General features: G+C 38.9%; 2 protein-coding genes and 1 pseudogene across 5 annotated transcripts; 2 read left to right on the top strand and 1 right to left on the bottom strand.

The window, feature by feature from the left end:
* On the top strand, positions 811-3,523 carry LOC104727922 (annotated as a pseudogene).
* On the top strand, positions 4,178-5,302 carry LOC104723147 (protein PAM68, chloroplastic-like). Its single transcript, XM_010441465.2, has 2 exons — positions 4,178-4,377; positions 4,553-5,302. The coding sequence occupies exons 1-2, from the start codon at positions 4,321-4,323 to the stop codon at positions 5,138-5,140; spliced, it is 645 nt and encodes a 214-aa protein (XP_010439767.1). The 5' UTR covers positions 4,178-4,320; the 3' UTR covers positions 5,141-5,302.
* On the bottom strand, positions 5,363-10,568 carry LOC104723142 (cyclin-dependent kinase F-4). Of its 4 annotated transcripts, XM_019232267.1 has the most exons (17): positions 10,314-10,568; positions 9,920-9,981; positions 9,564-9,793; positions 8,711-9,183; positions 8,535-8,613; positions 8,382-8,450; positions 8,206-8,295; positions 7,991-8,129; positions 7,748-7,850; positions 7,586-7,638; positions 7,431-7,497; positions 7,225-7,333; positions 7,080-7,145; positions 6,456-6,524; positions 6,310-6,376; positions 5,985-6,212; positions 5,363-5,892 (listed from the first exon to the last, which is right to left on the bottom strand). In XM_019232267.1, the coding sequence occupies exons 4-17, from the start codon at positions 8,716-8,718 to the stop codon at positions 5,648-5,650; spliced, it is 1,392 nt and encodes a 463-aa protein (XP_019087812.1). In that variant the 5' UTR covers positions 8,719-9,183; positions 9,564-9,793; positions 9,920-9,981; positions 10,314-10,568; the 3' UTR covers positions 5,363-5,647. The 4 variants fall into 4 exon arrangements, with proteins under 4 accessions (XP_019087812.1, XP_010439763.1, XP_010439765.1 ...); XM_010441461.2 differs by lacking the exon at positions 9,920-9,981; XM_010441463.2 differs by lacking the exon at positions 9,920-9,981 and having other exon boundaries at positions 5,363-5,880; positions 10,314-10,567.

Here is an 11,624-nt window from a genome sequence, read left to right as displayed (position 1 = left end):
CAAGATCCAAGGATCTAATGGCGTAGATGAAGATAAGGAAACCTTAGCTAAAGTTGAGTTTGTGGCTATTGTGGACAATACAGCGGCACGTCTCTCATCAATATTTAATGATTTGAAGTCAGTGAAAGGTTGTTGGCTGGAGATGTGCGCGGATATAGAAATCCTTTTTACTGGAGTAGATGAAGAACGTCTCGGAAACCTGGAGACTTTGTCAATTACCAATCTTGGACTGTTGGAGAGTATATGCAGCAGCAGCTTCAAGAATCTCAAGAATCTAAGCCTAGATTGTTGCCCGCATATTAAAACGCTATTTCCTGCATCCGCGCTTCCCACCAGCCTAAAAGTCCTGAAAATAAAGTTTTGTGAGAAGCTGGAGAAAGTGTTTGAACAAGAAGTCGAACTGCCTAATTTGCACACACTGTGCCTTTACGAGTTGCCTGTGCTATCTGCTATCAATGGATCGCTGCCTAATCTGAAGACATACAGTAAAGAAAAATGCCCGAAGCTGGAAACTTCAGAAGATGATCTATGTTGTCTGGTGAGTCCAATGTTATGCATACCACTACTCTCAAATGTGTTTTTGATCTTCAGTTCCTCTTGTTCGTGTTACTGATGTGAAGTCTACAAGTAGATAACAATCTTTCACCAATTTTTGTGGTTACTTCTGTTTGCAGGACTTGGAAGCCGTCTAGTGCAACGAGGATATGAAAAACTACAGGGGCAGAAGAAGCAGAGCTACGGAGTATTCTCTCCCTGGATCCTTTCCCTAATATTTACTATGTTCCCTCTTTCTCTGTATGTGTGTTTGTATGTGTGTGCGCGTGTGTGTGGATAATGAATTTGATTTTTTACTCGTTTGACTTCAAGAGATCTGTTTAAAAATATACTCTAAACACTTTTGGAATCATTTCTACAAACAAGTTATTTCAATAATGCAGAGGGCTATGTTCTCTGTCGTTTCCTCGTCTTTAACACAAAATAAGACCAAAAGACCAGCAGTTATCTGTAGGAAAAGACTACAAGCTTCAGATATATTAAACAAAGAAAACCCTTCACACGTCCCAAGAATGGCTTGGGTAAAAACTCAATGGCAGAAGCAAAGAAGCATTCCAGAGAGCAAACTATTTTTCCAGAAACGATCTAATCAGGAAATATAGGAGAAATGGTGGAAGTGATTCCCAAACAAATCAAAGATGTTTGGGACACATGGAATATTAGGGGAATGATAATCCTCAGTCTCTCGCTTCAGACAATTCTCATTTTCTTTGCCCCCCTCAGAAAACGAACGCCCAACAAGTTCCTGATCATGCTCTTGTGGTCCTCGTATCTCTTGGCAGATTTGTCTGCGAATTTTGCGGTAGCACTGATTGCGAAGAACCAAGGTAAAGACCCTAAACCCGATGATCCTCCTGAAGACAAGAAGCTCGTAGCCTTGTGGGCACCTTTCTTGCTCTTACACCTTGGTGGGCCAGACACCATCACTGCGTTTTCTATTGAAGACACTGCCCTCTGGAACAGACATTTTCTTGGGCTTGTCTTTCAGGCACTTGCAGGTGTCTATGTGGTTGTCCTGTCTCTACCCAATGTGCTTTGGCTGGTTATAGAGTTGCTGTTCGTAGCTGGGACTTTAAAGTATTTGGAGCGGCAATTGCGTTGTACCTTGCGAGTTCAGACAAATACAGGAACTTGATGTTGCAGGAATCCAACTCCGGGTTTGACTACACCGAGCAAGCAAATAACCTAGATATGGACTCGATACTGGCTTCTGAGATGTACATGAAGGAGCATCGCGGAGCACCGAAACCTCTTAATCTAATGCATCCAGATAAAGAATTAACCGACTTTCAGATTCTTCAATTTGCTTTCTTGTTCTTCAATAACTTTACGAGTCTTATGGTCAATAACATATTTAGCTTGGAGCTGCGTGATAAGAGCAAGGCCTTTTTCAGCGCATTGCAACTACAAGAAGAAGCTTTGTGCATTATAGAAGCCGAGCTCGATTTTATCTATGAAGGATTGTACACGAAGGGTGCGGTTCTTCATAGTTCTTTAGGAGTTGCACTCAGAATCACATCATTGGTATCCCTTCTGTCAGCCTTCACCATCTACCATTACAGACACAATAAGATCCAAGAATTTCGGAAAGCCGACATTGTAATCACCTACACGTTGTTCTTAGTTGGAATAGCTCTGGAGGTTATATCTTTTCTCATGCTTATGCTTTCTGACTGGACAACAGCCACCCTCTCAAAGCTTAAGGATGACTTCCATGAGATGCCTTCACTGAAAGACCGTTTACTCGAGTGGGTCCTTGGTCTCAAGAGAAAGTGGAAGGGGCAAATATGTCGTGAAGAGGAGGTGTTTAACACACCATTTCTACTCAGAAGATGGACCGGAAACATCACAGTGTTCAACTTCCTCACATACTCCATGAACGCAGATACAGAAAGGATCCACAACTCCAGGGGTGGAACGTGCCAGCTTTTATGGAAGATAGCGCTTTACCCTTTCAGTTAAGTTTTCTCCATCATGCAGACTTGGTCAGGTAGCATTGCCATATGGTCTTGTGATCTTCGCCGGTATATTATCCACCATGTGATCATTCCACCGCCAGGAGAAAATCAAGTCTCTCGTTCTAACAACATCTTCAAGACATTTGTTGAGTTTTGGTTCAACGTACCTTACTTTTTTGCATTTCCTGTCATCTACGTCATCAACTACCTAGGCATCAGGGATCTGTTCCATGAGATAAGACTAGAAAGATCTGTACACCACGAACCCTTGACAAAAAACCCTATGGTCTTTCATATTTTCCGAGCTGAAAATCAGGTCCCAGATTCTAGACAACCTTGAGAGTACCACAACAAAAGCCTCGGCCAGGAGAGATTGGGCGTCAAGCCATACCCAGATTCAAATAGCAGGTCAGGAAATGCTGCTACGGTACATAACAGATGTTGACTATGACCATAGTCTTTTGATTTGGCACATTGCCACGGAGCTCTGTTATCAAGAGGACGATTCCGCCAAGGAAAACTGTGATCAACATCAGTATCAGATGAACCGAGAGATCAGCAAAATCATCTCAGACTATAAGATGTATCTCTTGATTTTGCAGCCTAAGCTGATGTCAGATGTAGCAGGCATAGGAAATATCAGATTCAGAGACACATTGGCCGAGGCTAAAAGGTTCTTCAAGAAGATGGATATCGGAAACACTAGAGACGTGAAATTAGCGAGCAAGAAAATTCTTTTAGTCGATACCAGCATCGAACCAAGTGATGTCAAAGGAAATCATTGCAAATCGGTGTTATTTGAGGCAAGTTCAGTGGCCAAAGAACTTCTGAAACTGGACAAGGGTTGTGAAAAAGACAAATGGGAGGTACTTAGCAAGGTGTGGTTGGAGTTCCTCTTCCACGCAGCATCCCATTGTGATGGTACAGCACGTTTGGAGCTTCTAAGCAAAGGTGGAGAGTTCATCAACTTCGTTTGGCTACTAATGGCTCACTTTGGCCTAGGGGATTGATTAACTCAGATCACGAATGGCGATTCAGAGCTGCAACAACTTAAGGTTTCTCAAATTTACTTATGTTTTAACTTTTTGTGTGTTTCTACTATTAAAGAAGGTTCACAACCTAATCGTATGCAAAAACCTAACATTGAAGCAAACTGATACGGATTCTCATGAGCATCTTAGCACTACCCCGACTCAACAGAACTCACTACCAAACGAAAGATGAAATTCTCAGATCAAAGAGGCAAATTAGATTCGTGTTACATACCTAATTCGTAGATGCGTTGTTGTAACCCAGTCTCGATTGATCAACCTTGGCCATAACTGGAAAACAAAACACGAAAATTACAATTTCTTCGAATCAGAGAACATCAAAACTCGCCTATAATCGAGTACAAACCGAAAATTATCTCACCTCTTTCGATATTTCCGTCATTTTCCTCGCTCTTCCGATCGGAGAATCCTCCTCCTTAGAATCTCCCGAGTCCCGACGATGAAGATGGTAACCCACTCGTTCGTTTATCTTCTTCATTCTTTGTTCAAAAAGATTAAAATTAATGTCAAGAAAATAATTGGACCGGGATGAAACGGATGCATACCGAACCGGATTAAACCGGTATTAACCAATTGGCCTTACTTTGGGAAAATCAAAGATTCTAAAGGTGAAGAAGAAGAACCTTATCCATCTCTCCCACTCGAAAACAGAGCAGAGAACGGAAGAGAAAACACAAAAAAAAAAAATCTGATGCTTCTCTCTGTCTAAATCTAGTTAAGTGTTTGGCTTCCTGGTTCATGTCTGGTTTGATACAATGGCTTCTGTACCATGTTCTTTCAAGCTCTCTGCTCATCCCAGATCTTCTTCCAAGGTAATCTTCTCTCTCCATCTCTTTCAATATGTCTCTCTGTGTAGAGATCATTGATGCTTAGTCAACTCTTTTCTTTTCCTCTTTGTATCGATCATTCTCTGGCTTTCAATCTCCTGTTACTTAGATTATACTGTGGTGTTGAATTATCCTTATTGAACTGCTTCCATTTGCCCAGCGTGATGGATATAAACAGTGTAGTCTAGTAGAGAGACCTAAAGAAACGAAGAGTCAAGTTCCTAAGTCTATTACTTGCATCAACCGCTTGGAGATATCGCGTATTGCGCCATTACAGGCGACGATGAACAGCCCCAGAGGCTTTGGACCTCCTCCCAAGAAAACCAAGAAGGCTAAAAAGTCCAAACCCGGAAACCAAAGTGATGATGAAGACGACGACGACGAAGAAGACGAGGATGATGATGATGATTATGAAGATGAACGTGAGAGAGGTGTGATTCCAGAGATAGTGACCAACAGAATGATTAGCAGAATGGGATTCACTGTGGGTTTACCACTCTTCGTTGGTCTTCTCTTCTTCCCTTTCTTTTACTATCTCAAAGTAGGTTTGAAAATTGATGTGCCCACATGGGTTCCCTTTATTGTTTCGTTCGTCTTCTTCGGCACTGCATTGGCTGGTGTGAGCTATGGGATCGTGTCGTCCAGCTGGGATCCGTTGAGAGAAGGATCCTTGTTAGGCTGGAACGAAGCTAAGAAGAACTGGCCTGTCTTTTGGCAATCCTTTTGGAATTCCTCAAGCAAGAAATAGACATAGCACAGTAGCTCTTTGCCCGGCCTTGTCTATAAAAGCTTCAAGGATTTTGTGATTTACTTATTACAATCTGATGTAAATTTAGCAGAAATGTTTTTGGGTTTGTTCTCTCCATCAGAGGATAGTGTATGTGTCTTTGCAATTTTTCTTTACCGACTCTACCTGCAGCTACCAACATCAATATATCACCACTCAAAAAAAGTAAAGAACCACACGGAATAGTCCCAAATCGAACTTTATTGCAAACCACAATGTTATTATTGTCACGCTCACGTAATTACAAACCATCACACGACCGGAATTAAGAAAAGAAAATAAAAGCGGAACGAACCAGCAACGCCGGAGAAACACGACCATTGTAAAAGAAAAGGAGACACTTCACTGTTTGTTTTTTCATGAAATGGAGACTCAGGGATAAACACCAGAGGATAGATTATATAAGACATAGTTTATAAAGTAAAATATTTGCTCAGACGAGGCTTGCTTGAGTTATTGGTTTAGGTGTCATCCGGCGACTTTCCTAGAGTAGGCATTGGTGGTGGGTTGTGTTGGTCTAAGGTACATGTCACGTGTTTCTCCTACCCAACCTGCCTTCATCGAAGGTGGTTTCAGCTGTTGATGCTGTCCAACCACGGACACAGAGTGTCTGCGAGATCCAGTTCCTCCAATAGTCATGTTTGCGAGTTTATCAGCAGCCTCTGATACACTACGAGTGAACCGATTCTTGTTCAATGCTGCTGCTGCATTATCTCCAATTGAATGGATTTGTTTGGTTAGATGAAGTAAAACAACCAGTGTGCGTGTTAAAAAGAAAAAAGAGTGGCCCAAAGGTTTTACTTACGAGGACTCTTTTTCCCAGGTGGTCTGTATTTGGAGTCTCTGACGGAACTTCTCACAGCTTTAGTGTTTCTCGTCCCATCTTGATTAGCCATTTCAAGTTTCCGCTGGACACCACTGCCAAAAGCAGCATGCGACTTTGGACTAGCATAGCTATTGAATGGCTTAGCATTGGCAAGCGACACCGGCTGTCTTTTAACTGATTGGTGCTCAAATGATCCCCTTGGCCCGACTAGAAGGAACCATATACGAAATTTAGTTTGCAACAATCTCAAAACAGGTTTAATAATCCACACCCGGAAATTTGCAATCAACAAATAAGAAAGTACCAGGCGGAGGAGGAGTTCTTGCAACAGATGGCTTGGGACGAAGAGATGGTGGGGCATAAAAGCAACTCTGCCACAAGAGAACACAGTAAGATCGGGAGATATAACAGTCCTAGCATATCGTCCAATCAAAAACTTTCATGGCGTACCTGGAAAAATGGGTGCTGTAGCGCCTCTGCAGCAGTTGGTCTGCTGCATGGATCCCACGAGCAAAGCCGCTGAATGATCAAGTTAAAAGGTGGAGATTAGTGTCTTGAGAATTAAAAGAAATACATTCTTGTAATCATAGAGAAACCCCTTTTACGAGCTGTTATTATACCTCGATAAGATTAACTGCATCTTCGCTGGCAGATGGCATCAAGCTTGAAAGAGGTACACCAGGAATCTGTAAGATGACAACCGTTATTCTCTGATACAAATACTAGCAAGGCTCAAGACACAATTTTTCAAGCTCGAGCATGTACCTGAGGGAATTGATAGTTTATGGTTTTAGCAAGATTAAGTCCTTCCAACCAGGTCTTCTCAGTTGGGCTGCCTATGACACTGCAGATTTTGTAGATTTCATCTGCTTCACTGCAAGGATGATACAACAACATTTTCACTTGTTTATTACATTTAATTTTACAATATTTAGAATAAGAAAGATACAAATTAATCAACGCAAATTTACCTAGCCCCGGGAAAAATTGGGCGAAGAGACAACAACTCAGCCATNTAAAAGAAATACATTCTTGTAATCATAGAGAAACCCCTTTTACGAGCTGTTATTATACCTCGATAAGATTAACTGCATCTTCGCTGGCAGATGGCATCAAGCTTGAAAGAGGTACACCAGGAATCTGTAAGATGACAACCGTTATTCTCTGATACAAATACTAGCAAGGCTCAAGACACAATTTTTCAAGCTCGAGCATGTACCTGAGGGAATTGATAGTTTATGGTTTTAGCAAGATTAAGTCCTTCCAACCAGGTCTTCTCAGTTGGGCTGCCTATGACACTGCAGATTTTGTAGATTTCATCTGCTTCACTGCAAGGATGATAAAACAACATTTTCACTTGTTTATTACATTTAATTTTACAATATTTAGAATAAGAAAGATACAAATTAATCAACGCAAATTTACCTAGCCCCGGGAAAAATTGGGCGAAGAGACAACAACTCAGCCATAATAGCTCCCATCGCCCACATATCTGAACAAAAAATCAATTGCCAAATTAATAAAGCACTAGATTGCAATGATTAAAGATAATCTTTTTTTTTTGCAATATGGATACTAACCAACTTTCGATGTGTATACATATGACTGTAGGAGTACTTCAGGGGCCCTATACCTATTATTAGAACAGAGACATAAGGGTCAGTAAGGTAGCACTGATGAAGAATCTAATCAAATATTAGGGTCACTGAACTACAAATATACAGAAGTGAAGCGAATCTTACCAACGTGTAGAAACATACTCGGTAAAAGGTGGACTCGAATTAACCTCCCGTGCCAGCCCAAAATCAGCAATCTTAATGATGTCTTTCGAGACTAATAGATTTTCTGCAATAACACAATATAGATTTTCAGCGACAAACTACTTACCCATGATTGTTAAAAGAATAAGTGATTAAAATCAAAACAGTCAATCTTCAGACAGGTGTTTGAGGCTTCGTATCTGGCAACTCAAGGATATCAATTACCTGGCTTAAGATCGCGGTGGAAGTAACCACGCTGATGCATGTAAGAAAGGCCCTGGAAGACTTGAAAGCACCAATTTCTGATATCAGCTTCTGCAAAAAGCTTCTGTCGATCCTTCATCAGCTGGTAAAGATTGCACTCCTGATCAAGTAAGAATGACATACGTTCAGTGCAATGAATAAAAAAATATTAAACTACAAGCAGAAATAAAGTATACCATGTACTCAAAGACAAAGTATAGGATATCATTTTCCCGGATGACTTCCTTCAGCTTCACGATGTTTGGATGATTCATTCTCCTGAGCGACTAATATCACGAATAACTAGTAATAAGTTCCAGTAAACAAGACCAAACAAAAAAAAGAGATTATCTCAACAAAGGCAAATCACTACCTTCACTTCTCTCAAATTAATACATTCATCCCATGAGTAGTACTTCTTTTTCATTTTCTTGATTGCAACCTGCTCACAGAAAACTTCAGTTAGTTGAAAATTAAGAACAGAACATTCTACAGGCATATATAGCTCCAAAAGAAAGCAACTTACAACTTCACCAGTCTGCTTATTGATAGCTCGCCAAACACTACCAAAAGTTCCATCACCAACCTCCTTAATTAATTTGTATCTATAAAACACAAAAAGAATTGACAAGCAAACTCGTAAGCAAAAGTGAAGGGGCCAGATGCCAAAGTGATTTAGATATTAAAAGAAATTTAAGTTACCTGTCCATCGTTTTTCCAGTAAAGTAAAATAAGGCTCTTTATTTTATGTATGTAAAGAACTTCTGAAAGATTTATATAGCATCAATCTTCCAGTCGCTCGTAGTAAGGACTGAACACCAAGGCAGTAAAATCAATGATTCTCCAGCTGGGTAGACTGACCGTTATTTACTTTGAACATAAATGGGTTGACCATTAAGGAAAGAGAAAGACAGCAAGAGAAGAGAAAAACACATACTGAGAACTCAAAGAAGCAAAGGAACCAAAAAGATAGAAAGTGTAGGCTAAAAGGAAGGATCCTATGCTCACAACATCTCACTCAGGGGTTCAGATTAAAGGAAACGACACATCTAAACTTGAAAAAGAAAACGAAATAACTTTCTTCAACCGGCGCCCATAAGCACAAGATATGGAAGAGGGGCTAATAAAGGGGATTCTCTAGGACTATGCGAAAGAAGATTTTGCAGACTTCAGTCCTGCAATATAACAAAAATGCCAAACATAAAATTATTCCCAGATAAATTTAAAGATGTGTACAAAATAAATCTTTAGGATTGGTATGTTTGACGTTCTTAAATCTTGTCTGCAAGTGTCTTTCTCTGATGATGTCATACAAGACTTGAGTTTTCATTGTTTACTATTCTGAATTTTCCTAATTTTTTATAGCAGTTTTACAATTTCTCAAATTTCCTTGTTTAAAGGTGAAAAAAAAAACATCTTAAGGAAATCTATAAACAGCTCCAATTGGGATAACCTACCACGCACTAAAAATTCCAATAACTCCAACTATCTAAGGACGGAAGCATCGTGTAAAGACAAAACAAAAAGTCTCAACAGCTTCAATAGAAAGCCATACCTGTCTCTCAGAAATTTGCCTCACGCCTTCCGTAAAAGATCATAGAAGAAGGTATGACCACTAAGTGCAGTTAACGAAAGAGCCAACAAGGAAATCTGAACGAACAAGAAACCGCCAATCGAGCGCTTCTTGGAATGAGAAAAGCCGATAGTGGTAGCAACTTGGCCAGACGAAAACTTGCTCCATATCTCAAAAGATAAAAATCCACTTATAAAGAAGCCTGATATAACCTGTAGCAACAAAAGAAAAAAAATATAAGCAATCCAAAGATAAAAAACACAAGAAACCTGAGAAAACAAAACCATCCAAAAACCAAGCAAGCAGGGGTGGGCTAACAAAATAGACTTAAAACTTACATTACATTAGACTCTCATCAATTACCAGTAAAATTCATCATCGTTGATGAAACCTCAAACACCTACCAGCAATAATAATAATTAAAAAAATGCAGATGAGAGATCAAAGCTCACAACATCTAAAACATTACAGATCTGAAAAAGCTAGGGAAAAAAAAATATATATATATATATCCAATTTAAGGATATGTATCAACCAATACAAACAGAAATGAATCAATTAATACCTAACGTAACCCTAAAATTTCAATCAAATGACCAAAACACACATCAAATCCTAATCCCACACGCACGATTACACGCATACCAAAAGGATTAAATCAAAACCAAAAATTAGATCCAAATCTGATCAAAACAAGAAACCTCATGGAGATCTGCGAGATAGATATATTACCTCAGAGCCAACGGGCATAACCACCGTCGCAGACGACGGGAAGAGACGGAATCCAGAGCTTCTCTAACCTCTTTACCTTTCAATTTTATTTTTTGGCGAAACAAATATCAATCCTTCCTTCCTCTCTCCCTTTCCCTTTTTCTATGTGCGGTTCTCTCGTAATGACCCAAAAAAAAAAAAAAAAAAAAAACCNACAATTTATATTCCCCAAGGCAAGCAGCTAAAGAAGGAAGAGAATATTTTTCTCGCTTTGGTTCGATCGACCTCATTGATGATATGATCTTCTGGTCGTGTCGCGTTGGAAAAACTGCTTTAATCGTCTGCGTCTCACTTTATTATGTTACAGTGTTCTTTTAATATATAACCGTGGGATTATCACGTGGTGATGTCATTCGTTTATTGTAGACCGTTCGATTTAAGTATAAGGATTTCTAACGTATCTTTACGTGGCCGCCTCTTTATTCTTGCCTTCCACGATGTAGCTGATTCACACAGTTCTTATTTTTTTTGTCTCTTGACTTTTCTTCGATAGTAGAATTAAATCATGATTCACGAGGGGTTACTAAATTTGAAAATAAATTACCGAAATTGTTGTTTGTCAATATTAATGTAATCTATAATGTTTGTTAAGCGCTAATCATGACTATGCAACACGTTTTTTTTTTGGAATTATAGATTATGTTTCATATCTTAAAAAGATTGCAAGATGCTCAAATCTATATATGGATGATAAGGTTCGAAGTCATTCAATTTCGATGGATGTCAAGAATCGAAAGTATACCTAATTTGATAGACTGGCTCTTTTACCTAAAAAAGCTCCAATTATACGACGAATGCTTTGAGATCATTGCATGTATTTCATTTTTAGAGGGAAAGAAATTCAAGTTGTTGTTGGAAAACAAAAAGGTTTAAAGAAGTTCAAAGTGTTTTTTCCCTCTGTACAACTTTAACGTGATCCATAGTTTTGCTAGGAAAAATTGCGAATTTTGAATATTTAAGGAGACTGTTAGTTTACGTTTTTTTAATTTTGTTATCTCACTACATATACACCCGCGGTACACCGCAGGGCTATTTTTTTGTTTAGGAATACAAAAAATAAATTAATTATTTATTTGTCTATATATTTGAATAATTAGTTTTAGATTTTTATATTTTTTTAAAATTTATAAAGTCTAAATGATTGTATAATTTTCATGTCTGAATAGATATAGTGACTGCGGTTTAATAATTGAAAATATCATTAGTGTTCATATATTTCAATTGGATAAAGTATTAGTTAATTTTTGTTTCTTTGTATTTGTATATAGCTAA

This window comes from Camelina sativa, chromosome 11 (assembly GCF_000633955.1).
Source record: "Camelina sativa cultivar DH55 chromosome 11, Cs, whole genome shotgun sequence".
NCBI lineage: Eukaryota > Viridiplantae > Streptophyta > Magnoliopsida > Brassicales > Brassicaceae > Camelina > Camelina sativa.
This window is presented reverse-complemented; position numbering and strand designations above follow the sequence as displayed.